General features: G+C 35.5%; 1 protein-coding gene across 7 annotated transcripts in view; it reads right to left on the reverse strand.

Annotated features, from left to right (window-relative positions):
• nipbla (NIPBL cohesin loading factor a) overlaps positions 1-18,069 on the reverse strand; it is a 257,134-nt gene that overhangs the window by 110,533 nt on the left and 128,532 nt on the right. Inside the window, exons 4-10 of one of the 7 annotated variants that reach the window (XM_051928337.1) lie at positions 11,675-11,805; positions 9,945-10,056; positions 9,676-9,827; positions 3,256-3,381; positions 2,547-2,707; positions 1,877-1,967; positions 347-1,003 (exon numbers count right to left, since the gene is read on the reverse strand). In XM_051928337.1, coding sequence (XP_051784297.1) covers positions 347-1,003; positions 1,877-1,967; positions 2,547-2,707; positions 3,256-3,381; positions 9,676-9,827; positions 9,945-10,056; positions 11,675-11,805 — 1,430 coding nt within the window. The remainder of the gene's footprint in view (positions 1-346; positions 1,004-1,876; positions 1,968-2,546; positions 2,708-3,255; positions 3,382-9,675; positions 9,828-9,944; positions 10,057-11,674; positions 11,806-18,069) is intronic. The other 6 variants (XM_051928338.1, XM_028802448.2, XM_028802451.2 and 3 more) reach the window with 6 other exon arrangements.

The following is an 18,069-nucleotide window of genomic DNA, read 5'->3' on the forward strand; positions in this document are numbered from 1 at the left end:
AAAAATATACTGTGTGTGTATATGTGTGCATGTCTAAACACATCTTTAAGAAAAACATTGGGCATTCAGTGCAATAGCAGCTCAAAATGAGTGAGTGAATGAAAAAGGCAATACAGGCAACAGTAAGGTATTTACATCACAAGAAGCAGTAACAAGCTACTGTGTGGTAAAACACAAATCTGTCATGCACTCCAATATCTACGATATTTAGGCTCTGTCTGCTACATGCCTATCTTAATAACAAAATAATACTATGCAAAATGAAAAACCATGTCCAACTATTTTTTTGAGTAGGATCACGGCGGGAGGAAATGCAGTTACGGGTCATTGATTGAATATTGCATACCTTTATCCTGCACCTCCTTTGAGCAGCGCTCTCTCTCGATGGCGGATTCGCGCTCTATCCTCTCAATCTCTGCTAGAGCGTCCATTTCAACTTCATCATAGGGGGTCACAGACAGGGGCTGCGTGGCTCCCTGTAGCTGGGGTGCGTCTTGGGGCTGCACTGCCAGCGGCTGTGGTTGTTTGGCTGACACCACTGAATTGTTCTGCTGTAAAACCGGCACTTGTTGTGCCTGAAGGAAATTGGCCTGCTCATTTTGAGGCAAGCATTGAGCAGCAGCATTGAAGGGCCGGAGCAGATCCTGGGGGGCCACTGGCGTTTTGGGAGGTGGCCCTGTATACTGCATGTTGTTATATGCCAAGTCACCCTCAGGATCCGTGCTGTTGTCCATGCCAGGGAGCAAATCACCCTGCGGGTCCATTTCTGACGATTTAACACGCGACAGTCTTAACGTGAGTTTCGTCGAGTCCTTAGATGGAGAGCTGATGATATCATACATTGCTGCCTTATCTGCCTGCTCTTTTTCTTCTTTACTCATTTTCATCTTTTTCTGTTTTTTCTTTCTGTCTGGGGAGTCTATAAGGATGTCTGATGCAGCATCTCTGGGTGAGGCATATGGAGGTGGTGGAGATTGCAAGATAAGGGGTGGTCTAGATCCAGCTGCAAAAGTTCAAAAAGAATTCCATTTGTTGTCAACATTACTGAAAGCTTGTTAGCACTGCATTTATTATATAAAATAGTAATTTTTTGATATTTTCATGTAATCCTTCTAAGCATATAAAGCATTAGATAGAATTACACAAGAGAAAAACTTCATAATGCATGACATCTCAAAGAAAGGCTTTTAAAATAATGTCCACTTAATAATAAACTATGTTAAAAGTTTATATGCATTACACTATCACACTAAGAAAAAATCTGCTAAGTTAGTTCCTAAATAAGGAGGCAGCAACTACAATTCTTCTCAGATACAGTACCAGAGGAATAAAAAATATCTTAAAAAGAACAACTAGACACACAGCCAAAGAACCTAAAAAATGTCTACAGGTACCCATTTAACTACTTACAATCACTTCTCCAAATAAAAATATAAATGGGTGGGGAATGGCCAAATCAGTATAAAACACCAAACTAACACAAAAAAGCTAATCCAAATTAAAGCTGAGGTGATAGGAAAGGACTCCCAGAGGGCAAAAAGAAAAGCAAAAGCAAAGGTCATGCTTACAAAGAAAATAGGCAGATAAAAAGGTGGGTTAACAAGTTTGCTAGCACCAAGAATGGACTATTAAAACACAGAAGAGAGCTTCTGCTTCACATTTCATCCAAAATGGCTAACATGGTACAAGACCTACTACTAAAAACACAAAAGGAGGCCAACAATCAAAATTAAGTAGTCAATCAGATTAACCCATTTTTCTGACCTAATGAGCTCTAAACAGACTACAAAGTAAACATTAAAAAGATGGTAAATGTGTGTGCACTGATAGTGTCACTGTTGACATGCAGCAGCTGTATTTCTTGTTTTACTCATACCTTTTGGAGCACCATCACTGCCAGCAGGAGAACAGACAGACTGTGGGGACCGAAGGGAAAAAGAAGCATTTCTGATAGCAGGATCATTGTCCTAAAAAGAAAGACTATATAAATTAACAAAGTAAAGACTTATTGCTAGCACTAATATATTGAGTAACATAGATACATCAATACTATGTTAGATGGGTATCTTCTGTTCAATATAACTTTCCACTTTTGATTTTAAACAGTGTTTTAATTTTCTGCTATTTTTTAAGTATTCAATAATTTGTATATAACTGGATAAACACCTAACTGAATAACTGAAAGAAACTATCAAACCTCATAAAGCAAAATTAAATATTCTACCATAATACCAATTTTACATTTTTAAGCAGTCCCTTAATGTATATAATTACCAAGAAGCACCAAGTATCTTTTATTGGATTTATGCAACTGAAAAGATGGATGGTGTTTTCAAGAATTATTCAAATAAAAAAAATAAAAAAATGGAATTAGAATACTTATTTAACAGGTATGAGACCCTACTGTTTTAATTAAACTGCTAAGAATAAACTCTAAACCATTTTATTACCTACACACATATCACCCAAGTATGACATTATTTAAATATAAATATGTAAATATTTTAAAAATTTCATAGAAAAATACTTAAGTGAGCAAGTCTTACCTCGTTACCCAGTCTGTGCACCAGGTGAAGATAGTCTTCATTTGATCCATGTCTGGAGTTATCTGCATGGTGATTAGCTGAATTACTAGACATCTGGCCACATACTTTGTTATCATGAATATTTCTCATGCTGCCAGGGACCATGGAACTAGCTACACAAACTAAAGGAAAAACACTTTTTAAATTACAAGTGTTTTTTGGCCTATTCATTCTTTGTACCTTTATCACATCAAAGTATAACAAACACATACAAAATGGAGAATGAAACGAGAACACAAAAAATATGAGAATATGACACATGGATGGGATGGGAGGAAGGGTATCTTTAGAACATATGAAAATAGACGACGCATTGTGAAATGATATGCTGATAAGTGCTCCTCGACATATTTTGAATATATCCGAGAACGGCAATAAATTAAATCAAAGTCTTTTAACTGCCCTATATTTACGTTACAAGACTTAAGCATAAGCCAGTAAAATATACTGACACAACATATTTCCAAGAAATAGCAATCCTTCCTTCACAACAGTTGATCAGGGTAGTAATAATGCTGGAGGATGTAATGTCCAATGTACAAATCAGCAAGATGAAATGAACAGACTTTTTCTAAATGCTATCACTGCTTTGGGCCATCTTTTTCTTGCTTAACAATGGCAAATCAGCCATATGCTGTACCCAAAGAGTGTTGCAGTTTGCACGGCATACCTAACGTTGGGGTGGAAGAATTCTGCTGTGGAGAGGGCTGAGTCTGCACTATGAGACAAGGCTGCACTGGCCTCTGAGGGCTTCCTGAAAATGTAGGTGCAGAAACAAGAGGGGAGCCATGGAGCTCTAAAACAAACAAAAAAAAAATAATATTGGGTTTCTGCCAGATATTTGAACACTTATGCGTGAAACAATGCATACAGTTTTCAAAGCTGATAACTTGTTTAGGGTTTTATTAAACTACCAAATATATTCACATTTAAGACTCATGGCTAAAAGAATTCTCATTTTTAAGTGGAAAGATTTTACTTCACTGTACTATTAACAATAAGCCTTTAGAAATGTGAAGAACAGCAAAAATATTTACTGTATCAATCCTCATGAAATGACTGAAAACTTGTGTCCTTTTAATAACATTGGAAAAGTCTGTAGGGATGCAACATTTGACAAAAGGTTTACAAAATGCCAGTGAATCACTTCAAATTATCCACAAATTTACAGTTTATTATTATCAGGAAGGCATAAGTGTGTACCTACCAAATACTTAGTGCTATAGCCTGTTCCACATTTCAGCAGAGAAGTACTGTACCCAGACTGACAAAAGTAGCCAGTTTCATACTGTATCTGTAATTTTGTTCAACATAGTGTGAAAAAGAACCAGCTAATTCACAATATCCATAGTTAGCTGAGCTGTAACAAAGTTTTGACACTTAGCAAGTGGTTCCATTTGTTATGAAAAGGTGGCCATTGTGTTTTTACATACTCATCTTTACATATACCACATACCGAGCTCAACAATTACCCACCACACTACATGTAATAATTTTCTTTACACATACAGAAATAATTCTAATTGCAAACCTATTAAAGGTATGAATGTATAAATGTATATTTTACACATGTTCTTTTACTGACTATGTATTGACCTGCTGTTGTTAACAGAAGCATGACATTTGTTTGCATGAGGAAGAGGCAAATGGCTGGAGTTAAAATAAACCTATCCCAATCCAGTTCAGTATGACACAACAATGGAAAAGATGTAAGTATATTACCTAGAGAAAGGAGACCTCAGAAACTAGCAAAGGGACAAATGCTTCGTTAACCTTTGTGCCATTTATGGTGCAAAAAAGCAGTACGCTTCAGAATAAGTGAAATAGGGTCATTAATTAGAGCTTAAATGTGGAAGAGTGTATTCAGGTAAGGTTTCAGAAACAAATATTTAAAGTTGGGTAAACAGTCTTAACTTTATAACGTACACATATGTATTTTTAAGCATTTACCATAAAATAAGATGGATTAAACAAGTCAGTATCACTTAATATGGAATATTTACTTTACACTTTCCTAAAACTGTTTTTCAAATATGACAAGATTCCTTAAGAGCATAAATAGTAGATAATGCAATGTTCAGTTCATTTTTCTCTCAAACTAACAGTGTTTCTATTCCATTATTTTTACTTTGATATACTTTACATAAGTACACTTTGTTAAACTTGTTAAAAATGTAAATGACAATATGCAGCCAATAGATAAGCCCACTTTATATATGCAGTATTTAAGGTAAACCATCAGTGATAAGATCAAATTTCCTGTAAAGGTAACCAAAATGATAACAATACTAAAATCTTCACTGATTATGACAAGAATCTCATGGCCAACATCAATCCATTCATTCATTTTCTGAGCCTGGTTATTCAAATAAAGGTCGCAGGAATCGAATGCCTACCCTGGCAACATCAGCTCTTAAGCAGAAACCAAGGCCTGAGGGTATGCCTGTCCATTACTGAACACACTGATGGACACATCTACACTCAATTGTGCAGGGCCAATGTGAAGTTTTTAATCAAACTTAATCTACAAACTGATGAATACAATCACTCAATTATGTAAGGCAATCCAAAGTTACCAATCAAACTTATCTGTGGGATTCTGGTATGTGGGAGGAAACTAATTCCAGCTCACTCAAATCTGCATCTTGGGTTTTATACACCAAGAGCCTACAACATAACTCTTTTAAAGTGAAATCTACATTGAGTGCCCTTTATATTACAAATATTTTTGTATCTATACAAATGTTATTTGTCTATTGATATTTTTGACACCATGTATTGATTCAGTACCTAATTTATTAGTGCAAAAGTAATACATATTTTATTCATACTGATGTTTATTTTTAAACAACCATTTAAGAACTGAAAATATTATAATTGAAATTTCATTTCCTGGAATCTCATCTCCAATGTACTTCCCTGCTGCAGAAAACAGAAAACTGCTCAAATCCAATGAACAGCAAGCATGAAAAATGCACTACATGTTAAAAAATTCAAATCACAGAACATATTCATACTGCCAAATGAGCATGAAATAGTTTGTGATGAATATTAAAAGTATTGTTAATACAATGACCCTTGAACATGAATTAATTTTCTTCACTTAGTCATTAGGCACATGAGATTGCAAAGAACCTCTCCCAGATCTAATACAAGTAATCCCCAAACACAATGATTAACTTGTTGAATTTAAAATCAATTGTTGCATACATTTTCATAATTCTTAAATGCAGTTATTGAGGAAAAACATTTCTTATTGAAAACATTGCATGTGTTCAACCACATGTAATAAAGAATTACACAACACACAATACAGAAATTGTAAATGTTATAAAACTCTCATGATACTACTGAATTATAAATTCAAATGAAAGTAAAACTAGCAAGCACTGGTTACCACATTCATGGTAAAGCACCATGTACAGAAAATGGAACATGTACAGCATTTAAAGGCATAGCAATTGTGCTATTTATTAATTTGTTTCTTTTTCACCATCATCATCTATTTTATCTTATATAGTTAATACACAACAATGACTAACTTAAAGAATATTTCCTGAAAATCAGGTTATGATGCCAATATAAATACATTATTTCTAGCGGTACAAACACCATGAAATGATTGAAAAGCATTTTTTCCCCTAAAAGTGACACATGAATTTGTGTTTTTGTCCGAAATATTTCACACAAGTAGATAACACAAAATTATCTTCTGTTTGATAATACACAGAGGACGGAGAGCATTTATTGCATTAATTTCTGTCTCATCACATTAACTTGAGTCTTCTTCCAAGTTACTGCCAGATGAAGATCTTAAATTTTAAGGTATGAGTATTAGATTATTATGGGAGGATCATTGCTGGGACAATATGGCTAGAACAGAAGTACACTAAATCAGAATTTCAACAAACTCCAACTGCTTGCTTACTTTGGGACATTGCACTGGTCACTTAACCTGCCAGTTTACCAAATGCAGGAAAAGCACTGAAATTCTAATATACTATGATCTTATTAATCAGTAATAAAGACTTAAGTAAAATATAAAATAAAAATAAGAAATTATCTGAATTGGCTACTCACAAAAGCTTGGAGAGATATAATTATTCCCACTTCTGGGAAAAATACTAGTAACTATTTTGAAAGTCTTTGTAATAAACAAGCTGAGAAAGATATATTTATTTATTAACTATCAGCTGCTTGAATTTATATTCTTTTTTCCCTTGTGAATCTAGATGGTATAACTAATTTACCCTGTTTTGCTGTCTCACATATGTGATACTTAACAATTTTATCATACTTGCCCACACTGAAAAAATTTCTTTATTATGCCAAACATCCTTGTTACTACTAGATGCCTTTTTTCCAACCAGTCTGGCACTAACATATTTCTTGTTAGCTGACACTGATGTCAACTATCAATAGCATTTGAATTTCATCTACACTCATATCTGCTGTTGTACAAAATTTTCAAGGCACTAAATCCACAATACTTGTACAGTATATATACCTTTTCTTATCTGTTATTTAATTAAATGCTGTGCTTTACTCTTCAATAGCACAGATATACCGTGTTGTCATGGGAGGGGTCACAAACTACAATTCAGAACAAAACATAGCCTTTGGTGTCCTACTGTAGAAATGGGGAATCTGAAGAAAATTTGGTGTAGACAGGTTCAATATTGTGGATTTGCATACCAGGCAAACATAAGCAGAGGTACCCTGACGCTGCCTGGGGTAGGGGCACGGACTTAATTTAAAATGAAACATAGAATCAAAATTTAGCAATGTGAATTTGCATACCAGAAAAACACTCACACAAACACTTCTTCAGCTTTATATATCAGACTACATTAATTCACCCATTTGCCTTTGTGCTTCATCCAATTACAGGAGACAGGGTACTGGAGCCAATCACCTTAACAACAGGCACAATGCAGGAAGCAACTCTGCAAGGAGGACCAGTACACTCCAGGGTATACAGGCATATTATCACAATTGCTTATTCAGAGCCAATTTTGAATTACCAATCAACCTAACAAAGTACCTGGATGTGGAAGGAAAATATGAATACTTGTAGAAAACCAATTCTAGCCACTGTGCCACCATATTTCAATGGAATCAATCTATAATGACTCAAAAATAGATGTTTTAAAACATTTATTATTCTGTCCTGTTTAGTCAGTGAAAATAATTTTTAAGTTCTTCTTAAGCTTAACCTTTAAGCCTGAAAAGCTGGCTGTGTCTCCAACTTTCAGGAACTTTTTCACACTTGCATTACTTTAAAGGCCCAGTTTTTCTGAAGTCTGCAGACCAGGGTACTATATTAATAATTTGTTTCTAACATTACTCAGATTGTCTTATCACTTACAGCAACAACACTAATTTGGTCTTTACAGTAACAGCTTATTTGATTATAACATTGCAGAAATAATATTTTAATGTCCAGATGGTTCTATTATCGTTTACCATCTTAAATACCAATGTAAAACATGAAAGGCCTCAGCCTGAGGCTTCCCAGTATATGTGACCTGATTACAAATAAAAAGACAACTATGATACAACAGAGGTGAATGAATAAGGAGAAACATCATGATTCATATTTGGAGAAGGATCTACCAAGAATATATCCAATTGCCTTATCTAATTAGTTTAAATAAATACATATAAGAAAAGACAGATTAGAGGAAATAGGTAATATTAAAGGTAATTGAGTGACAACCACCAATCTTAGAAATTTTCACAATAAAAGTTGAAAGATTAATAAAGAAAAAGTGTTTTTAATGTAAAAATCATGACAATTCAGTCAACTGAATTTATCAACAAAGAAAAGAGAAAATTGTATATTTTTTGTTTCAGCTCAGAAATTTCAGTTCTGTTACAAACAAACCACCCCCTACAAGGTGGCATGAGAATTTCAAAAAACCTAAAAACTCACAGCAGAATCATTAACATAAGAGTAAAAAGTAAACATAATGTAATTTACACTAGCATCATATAGCTATGAAAGTTGGTCAATTCAAATCCAAAGAGTAAGAAAACTAATTCATTTGAAACACATGCACAATAATTTTCTCCGGCATCACCAAGGTCTGTAAAATGAACAAAGCTATTCAAACTATGTATTAGATTAAACCCAAATGAACATTAGAATCATATATTGCCAAAATAAAACTGACATATAACAATGACATCATGAGACCTGATTTTAAAAAATCACTGATGCCTGGAAAAAGAGAAAGGAAAAAAGAAGGAAAGAAATCAAGCTAGATAAATACTCACTGAAGGTACTGAAATTCAACTAAATTAATTGAAAGGCATTGACCTTGGAAAAAAAGACTGATGAGGAACTGTTCATATGCTCACTAATCATTACAATCTAAAATTAACAAAACGGCAATATGCAAATGACACATGTTTTAGTCAATACTTGATTATTCATATTTACCTACCAAACAGAGCAAATAATCGGAACCTTTCTCTAATTTCCTTAATTTTAAAGTAATGTACATTGAAAATGCAAAAAAGTTATACCCAAAATATTTTTTTAAACATACATTCATATCTAGCATGGCACACAATGTGGCCAAATTGTCAGCTGGTGTTTATAATAAAGTACAACAACGTTTAACTGGGAAATTTAAGAATCAGAATCAGGAAGTCCCCTTAAACATCAAGAAAACTTAAGAATTGTTTAGATTGCTGTAAGAACCGGCTAAGTGCTTTTTAAATAGGACATTTTTTATCGTTCTTCACATAATCACTGCACTTTTGCAAAATATTTTTTTTTATTAATATGTGCTTTACACAATGGTAGTTCATTGAGAATCAAAAATTGGATAGTAAATAAAGCCACCACTTTCATGGCAGTTTTTAATTGAAGAAAAAAAAAAAAAAAAAAACAACAGAGGAAGGGCAGGTACAGGTACCAAATTAAGATCTTATTGCTTTGCAGCTGTTCCTCTAGGCCTTGTATAAGTAACAGAAATTATATAAAAATGTACTTCTGCTCTAATATTTAAAAAAAAACAAACAAAATATTTGAAGGTTTCTGATTGCACTCTTTAATAAATTCTGTTGCTTTGTCACTTACCTTGCTGTATCTGTTGGTGCTGAGTATAGCTGGGAGTGTGAGCATACTGCATGAAACCTGCAGGACTTGTTGGGGCATACGGACTGGGAACAGGGCTGTTCTGCTGATGCATGAATCGATTACTAGAGCTCGTCTGTGGCGGTACAAAGCGACTATAAAAGTACAAAGAAATGCATTAATTTCCAAAATGTAAAAAATACAACTATACATTTCTAAAAATTATTTTAAAAAAATAAATATTTTAAAGAAACAAAACAAGCTCTAATTACCTTGATGGACTATGAGAGATAGTGGTTTGTTGATAATTGGAAGAAGCAGGGCTGTTATGCATGGAATTCTGTGCCATTTTATACTGAGGCATCATTGGCTGCTGCATAATACCTTCAGGAAGTCATGAGAGAATTCAAATATTAAAAAAAGACAGTGGGAAAAAGAACAAAAAAATAATTATGAAAGTTATAAAGTTATTATAAACAAATTATATCTCCAAAAACACAGAAAAAAATTTTACGAAAAGAAACTGTACATTTCAAACATGACTGCTGTTGAAACACTATTAAGAATTTAGCTTTGGAATTCCTTTTGGCAGAATAATCATCATTAGAAATAATGACTAAATTAAGATGCTTAAAAATACTGAAACCATGTTAAATATAATATTATATTCACTATTCTAAAGTGGTGACTCTTTGAACATGTAGCCATTTACTAACGAATTCAGAAGATAAAGTTACATGAAGTTAAAATATAAAATATAAATTTCTATTACTGGGATGGGGGCAGAGTAGTTCAAACAGTTTAATCACACACTGAATCTGATCATCAGAAAGAGCACTTAACATGAAGTCAAGCATATATTGTTTGCATGAAAAAGAATATAAGATTACTTGTCACGTTCCAAGGTTATACAACTCCTGGGACACACCTAAAGCTGAAGACACATTACGCAACTTTCCAGATGTGGAGAAGGTCAGCCTTGCTGACTGCAGTTGCCAATCTTGTTGTTAGTCAATGTCAATTTACACAACTGAAAACCGCTGGGTATATGAAATTTAGTGACTGCATGACTATTTTCCTGCATAGTCATTTTTACTGACAGCCAAAAGTAAGCCCACCTTTTTTCTTTTTTTATTCCGTCTAGGTACATAAAGCAAATGATATCTGACAGACAAGCTTTATTTCTGTTTGTATGTTGCAAAACTATGGAATTCCCTATTCCTCATCACTGCATTACATGCATTGTACTTCTGGAGGAGCATTCAGTGGTTGTCAGCTCTCATGCACACACAGCCTGTCCCTACAACAAAAATGAAACCTGTTCGGTTTGTGCCGAACAAGTCATGAACTGGTTACTCTGAATTGCTGGGTATGGCACATTACGCAAATAGTCTTGATAAAAGTGTTCCTTCGACTACCTTTGACTTGCTAAGATTATGTAAGTGAAGGCTACAACTGAAAAATCACTGTGTAATCTAATATCATGTGATGTTTGTAACTTGAATGTTACATCTGTTATTGCCTTTTAATATAAAAATGGTAAAAACTCATCCTGGTCACATGCACTTAACAGCTAGCTTAATTTAGAACAGAAAAAGTTGAACGTTTTGAGAATACATTTGCTTTGGTGGTGTTTTTTCATTCAGATGTTCAATTATTAACACAAGCTCCTAATTATGTTGATGACTACAAGCCATTTCCTTTTTAATGAATGGCATTGCTCTCAAGTTTTAATAGTAAGTTATTAAATCTAGTATTCACTGGAATGAATATAACTTTAGTCAACCTTATTTTGATCCCACAAAGTGTAATAACTTTTACTCTGTAAGATGAATCAGAAAACTTCATAAAATTTCAAATGTGTTTCCCAGTAAGTTACAAGTTAACTATTGATGTTATTTAAAAACATCAAAATACATTATTAAGAAAATAAACTTTAAAGAAAATTTTTTTTCCTCTCTTTTTAAGTGTTTCAGCAGCAATGTTACACTCTCCTCCTTACCGCCCTGAACCCCGTATCGGTTCTGCATACTTTTCTCCCTGAAAACATTAGGGTTCCGAGACAGGACAGTCTGCAGCAGCGCTGGGATGTCACCCTCTGGGTCATCACTGCCAAGATTATCCTTCAACTCTCTGTTAAAAAAATAAGTACATAAGTAAAATTATTATATATACATATAATAATGCCTATAGAAAGTCAACATACCCTTTTGAAATGGCTACTTTGTCATACAGCCTGTAATCAAATATCATGCTCAAACGAAATTTTACCATAACTGTTTACAAATATTTATCAACATTTTGATGTTGCAAGGCAAGTGACCAGCTCAGAAAATTAATTAAAAAAAATGAAAAAAACAAGAACAACAGTGTCACCAATCTCTTGATTTAATACTTAGTAGAGCCACCCTCTGTTGTATATATAGCAATTAACCTTTTTGGATATGTCTCTCCTAACTTTGCACACCTAGACTATGGAATGTTTGCCCATTCTTCCTTGCAGAATTGTTCTCAAGTTCAGTCAAATTATGTGGTGAGCGGCAATGGACTGCTCTCTTCAAGTCCATCCAGAGATCATCTATTGGATTTAAGTCAAGACTCGGATTTGGCTACTCAAGAACATTTCACCTTCCTATCCTTAATCCACTGTGTTGTGCTTTTGGTGGTATGTTTAGGATCATTGTCATGTTTGAAGATGATTGACCTATCCCTCTTCAGCTGTCTAGCAGAGGGATGTAGGTTTTCCTCAAGAAATTGGGTGTACTTGGCAGCATCAATTTTCCTTTCAATCCTGACCAATCACATAGTCCCTGCAGAAGAGAAACAAGCCCACAATACAATACTGCTACTACCATGCCTCAGAGTGAATATGGTTCATTTTGGATGGTTTTACATTTTGCCAAACACAGTGCTTTGGAGTTCAATCCAAAAAGGTCCCTTTTTGTTTCATCTGACCATAGCACCTTTTTCCACATGGCAGAAGAATCACCCAGGAGTGTTTATGCATAGAGCAAACAAGATTGATTTTGGCACTTTTTCATTAAAGTTATTTTTGTTGCTATCCTACCATACAGGCCAGCTTTGAGTAAAGCTTGAGAGATTGTTGCCAAATGCACAATTCCAACAGTTCCAGCTTTGTGTAAAGTCTGAGAGATTTTTGGCATATGCTCAAATCAACCATTCCCAGCCATGAAGCCTTGTAAGTTGCTTTTTGCCCTCTTGGTAGCCTCTCTGATAAATGTCCTTCTTGCTCGGTCATCCAGTTTGGACAGATGGTCTGATCTGGGCAACATTTTGGTGGTACAATACACCTTCCACTTCTTAACGATGCTCCAACAGTACACAGAGGGATAGCTAAAGTCTTTGAAATCTTTTTGTAGCCTTCTCATAACTTGTGCATTTCTACAACTTTATCCCAGAAACCATTTGACAGCACATTCCAAACCATGTTAGTTTCTTTTCAGAACCTTGCACTACTAGTACTGAAATCTTCAAGAGACAGCTGGGTTTATTCTGAGGTAATTAACACCACTACAATTGATGTCATGTGGGGCAATTGGCCTAGTGTTTGATCTGGGTGCTGATTGGCTGCATCTAATTAAGTTTACAAAGATACATTCTAAAGGTATAATCACTTTACCAAACCAGGTAATTGATTTTCAATAATTGTCCAAAATGTTTCAGAATGTTATTTTTCCATTGATAAAGATGGTTATATGAGAGAGAGACAGATTTGGCTAAACATGTAAAATTATTTTCAGCCATACTGAGTACAAAATAAAAGATTTTACTAAACATAAAAATAGCAACCCATGCTGTACAACCACACTATGTGAAAACCCTCCATGGGGAAAAAAAGAAGAAAAAAAATCTGAAATTACTTGTGTTGCATAATCTACATGTCAGTTACCCAGTGGTAGACACAAATGTGTTAACATTTTTTTTGCTTTAACAACGTTATATGTTTAGTTCCAGACGTGTTAGCACACACCATAAACATGAAACCTAATGCCTCATGAGACTGACTTTTTCAACTGAAGACAGGACTCTAGACTTTTGAATGAGGGGGTCAAAAGTCCTTCCCAGTAACATTTAGGTTTCTTGTTTAACACTAGAATCCCTGAAGCCTATGAAAAGAGTTATAAGGTTGGCCCAACTTATATCCCTTCGCATCTCTTCATCAGTGTCTTTATTTTCCAAATGTGTCAGTCAGCACAAGCAGCCTGCTATCCCATTCCCCACTGACATAGCTGAAGTTCTCCCAGCTCAAGTCTCTTTAGTTGGGTGTGAGGAGCTTGGAATTGTATACAGTAATCCCTCACCTATTGCGGGGGTTACGTTCCAGAGCCCCCCGCGATAGGTGAAAATCCGCGAAGTAGCGACCTATATTTATTTTATTATTTATACATATTTTAAGGCTTTATAAACCCTTCCCACACTCTTATAAACCTTTCTCACTCTCTTGTTAACCTTTCCCACGCTCTTATAAACACTTCCTATGCTCTTAAACACTTTCTACATTCTTAAACACCTCAGACCAACACTGCACGCAGCGATCAGACGTCAATGTGTCTGCACTCGCTTTGTGAAGGGGGGCAGCTATACTCACTCTGAGCAGAAATGGACTTTGTGCTGCTTCTGCCAAAATGCCTGCTTGTCGCTCTGCGCGTTCGGAAGGAGGAGTGTGTGTGTGTGTGTGTGTGGGTGTGTGAGAGCTGAACGCACCTTCGCTCAAACCCCCACTCCCCGGAAGCGCAGTACGCTCCTGCCACTTCGCATTGTCAAGGGGGTGGGGAGCTGAATGAATGCTAAGGAGAAGTGGACTTTGTGCTGGCTTTGAGCTGCTTGTCGCTCTGCGTGTCAATAATTTTAAGCCTGTACATCACCAATTTTCCTGTCTCACTGTCTTGTCTTGCGTGAAGTTAAAATGTTTTATAATAGTGAGATGTTACTCATATCCTTAGCCTGACATCCACATATTATATGTGTTAACAAAGTGTGTTTTATAAGTTTACATGTGTTTAAAGCATATGGGATGGGTATTTTAAGGCTTAAACTATAAAAATGTTTATTTATATGGTCTTTCTATATCGCGGATTTTCTCCTGTTGCTGATGGGTCTGGAACATAACTTCCGCGATAGGCGGGCAATCACTTGTATTTAAAAACCCGCGAAGTCGTGAATCTGCGAAAAGTGAACCGCGAAGTAGCGAGGGATTACTGTAGGGTAAATAATATATCATTATTTGGAATACATGCATTTCATGTGTGTTCCGGTGTCTACGATCTGGGTAAATGTTGGATGACAGGAAATGCGAGGCAAGAAATGTTGAACACATAACTAAAACAAAAACTTTTTCCATGTTAAAGTAATAATGACATGAAGTGCATAATGTGTGAAGACTTTAGTCCAAATATCAAATCAACACTGTCACAAAAGGTGCAACAAAACAAGTGAGCTTTTATTCAAGAATATAACCAAAGAAAAAGAAATCTTTCAATTTACATGTTGCTGTCAATGGGAGTAAAAACCCAAGCCCAAATATCAATCAACTGAAAATCAATGTGCCTGCTTGGCAGGTACAGAGATAAGAACTGCTGTCTCATAATCAAGAGGTTGCAGGTTTGAGGCTGAGCGCTCTCTATTTGTGAGCAGTGCACTGCTATTATTACTATAATATAATAAAAACAATCATTTGATCTGAGTCTGTAATACCCGGTATAAGTTTTGGCTACATGTAAAAGTTATCGATTTTTTTTTCTTTATTATTTAGTTTTATTCTGTCAGTGACCTTCATGTGGTACAACAAACTTGCCTCTCCCTCTCTGAGTTGATGGTGTTTTATCTCCATTCTTTTCACAAGAACAGTGATGACCACAGTTGGTGCTGTGGTTGATGCCTGCTCAGAACTATTTTTTGTACCAGCAATCAAAGATACGATGCCCCATGACCGCCATCAGACTATCATGTGGCAATTGAGCTTTGACAACAAAGACACCCAGTGCAGAATGTGTGAAAAATGATAGATGGCTGTGATCTCTGACATCTGGCAACATTTTATTGAGAACCATGTTTTGAATTGCAATCCAGGGGAACATATTACTGTTGATAAACAACTATTTCCAACCAAGTTCTGTTGTCCTTTCTTGCAATACATCTTAACTAAGCCTGACAAATTTGGCATAAAGTTTTGAATTGAGGAAGCTTTGGAGACAAAGTACATGTACAATGCCACTCCTTATTTAGAAAAACATCCCAGTTGTCCCACGGGAGAAAGATTTTCCGAGACTGTGGTCATAAAGCTTATGAAGCCATTTTTAGACAAAGGCAGAACCATAACAACAGACTTCTTCACATTGCTTTCGCTGGCTAATAGACTGCTGCACCGCAACACAAGTCTATTTGGCGCCATAAATAAAATAAGAAAGGGACTTTCACTTGCAGCTAAAGTCACTTTAGTTCGCAAGCAATTTTCCAATCTAGTATTTAGATCTGGCAGTGTCATAGCTGACAGTGTATGTGCCCAAAAAGAAGAAGCCTGTCTGCATTATCAGTACCATGCATCACAACGGGCAAGATTGGGGGGTTGGTATGTCCAAATGACAGTGTTTTCAAATAGTGACATTTTCATGTACTCCAAATAATGATATATTATTTATCCTATAAAATTTCAGACATCTCCCACCCAGATAAAGAGACTTGAGCTGGGTAAACTTCAGCTACATCAGTGAGGGATAGGATAGCAGGCTGCTTGTGCTGATTGACACATTTGCAAAACAAAGACGCTGATGGAGAAGTGCAAAGGAATATGAGGTGGCCTGGCATTACAACTTTTTTTTGTAGGCTTCAGGGATTCTAGTGTTAAGAAATACACAGATTACGATGGAAGTAACTATTTAACAAAATTGTAACAAAAAAGCATGTGCATGTTTTAAGCATACATTTGAATAACAGATATGTGGATTATGGGAGACTTTAGTTATTATCTACATTTATAGTTTTAACTGAATATCCCTTTTTTCACCTGTTTTGTTAAGGAAATCACACATAAATATCACTTATATAATCATCATTATCTAGCCCTGGTATAAACAACTTCTTGAAGAAATGAGTGGCATTGATTAGCATTTTAATAAATAATTATTTGGACATTTTCTCTTTCTAACTGTTCTTACTGGACAACCTTTGGAAATTGCACTTGTCACTAACTGCTAGGTAGTCACCTTAAGTTTGAACAGAGCAGTCCTGACAACCAGGGATTAAGTTAATTTACAACCATAATAAGCAATGCAAAAACTAACAAAATGAGTTATCTCAGTTGTAAAAAAGTTTTTCAACTTTAGGGAGATGACAACCACCCTTAACCCCCATTACCATCTCCTTTTAAGGAGAGGGGACACAATCAGTAAGGAGAGATCTCTGATTCTCCCTGAGAAAGACAACATGCTCATTTTCTTAGACAATATTGATTTTTCTTTTGTAAAGGCCAAATAATATAGGAGAAATGTTCTCTTCTGCAGTAGTTTTCTCAGTGACACAAATGTTGTGTTTTGCAAACTTTGCATTTTCAGATTATTTTTTAACATGTTTCTGTGATATATTGAAGAACAATTACAAACATTTCATAAGTTTCAAAGGCTTTTACTGGCAAATACATCAAATTAATGAAAAGAGTCAATATTTACAGTGTTGACCCTTCTTCATCATAACTTCTGCAATTTGCTCTGGCATGCTGGATATCAGCTTCTGGGCCAAATCCTGACTGATGGTGATCCATTCTTGCCTTTTTAGTGCTTGGAGTTGATCACAATTTGTGGGCTTCTGCATGTCCACCTGCTTTTTGAGAAATGATCATAGGTTTTCAATGGGATTAAGATCTGGGGAGTTCCCTGGTCACTTTGTTATCACTTTTGCCTTGTGACATAGTGCTTCATCATGCTGGAAAATACACCAAAACATCACCAAATTGCACCTGGACTGTTGGGAGAAATTGCTCTTGGAGGACATTTTGATACCATTTTTTATTTATGGCAGTGTTCCTGGGCAGAATTGTGAGTGGGCCAACTCCCTTGGATGAGAAGCAACTCCACACATGGATTGTCTAAGGATGCTACTCTGTTGGCACGACGCAGGACTCGTGGTAGCATTCACCTTTTCCTTTTCTGGACAATCGATTTTCCAGATGTCCCAAACAATCAGAAGAAGGATTCATCTGAAAAAATAACTTTGCACCAGTTCTCTGCTGTCCAATCCTTGTACTTCCTGCAGAATTTCAGTCAGTCCTTGATGTTTTTCCAGGAAAGAAGTGGCTTTTTTGTTGCCCTTCTTGACACAATGCCACTGTCCAAAAGTCTTCACCTCACTGTGCGTGCAGATTAAGGTTATTATAGTTTAGAA

This window comes from Erpetoichthys calabaricus, chromosome 5, assembly GCF_900747795.2.
Source record: "Erpetoichthys calabaricus chromosome 5, fErpCal1.3, whole genome shotgun sequence".
Lineage (NCBI taxonomy): Eukaryota > Metazoa > Chordata > Cladistia > Polypteriformes > Polypteridae > Erpetoichthys > Erpetoichthys calabaricus.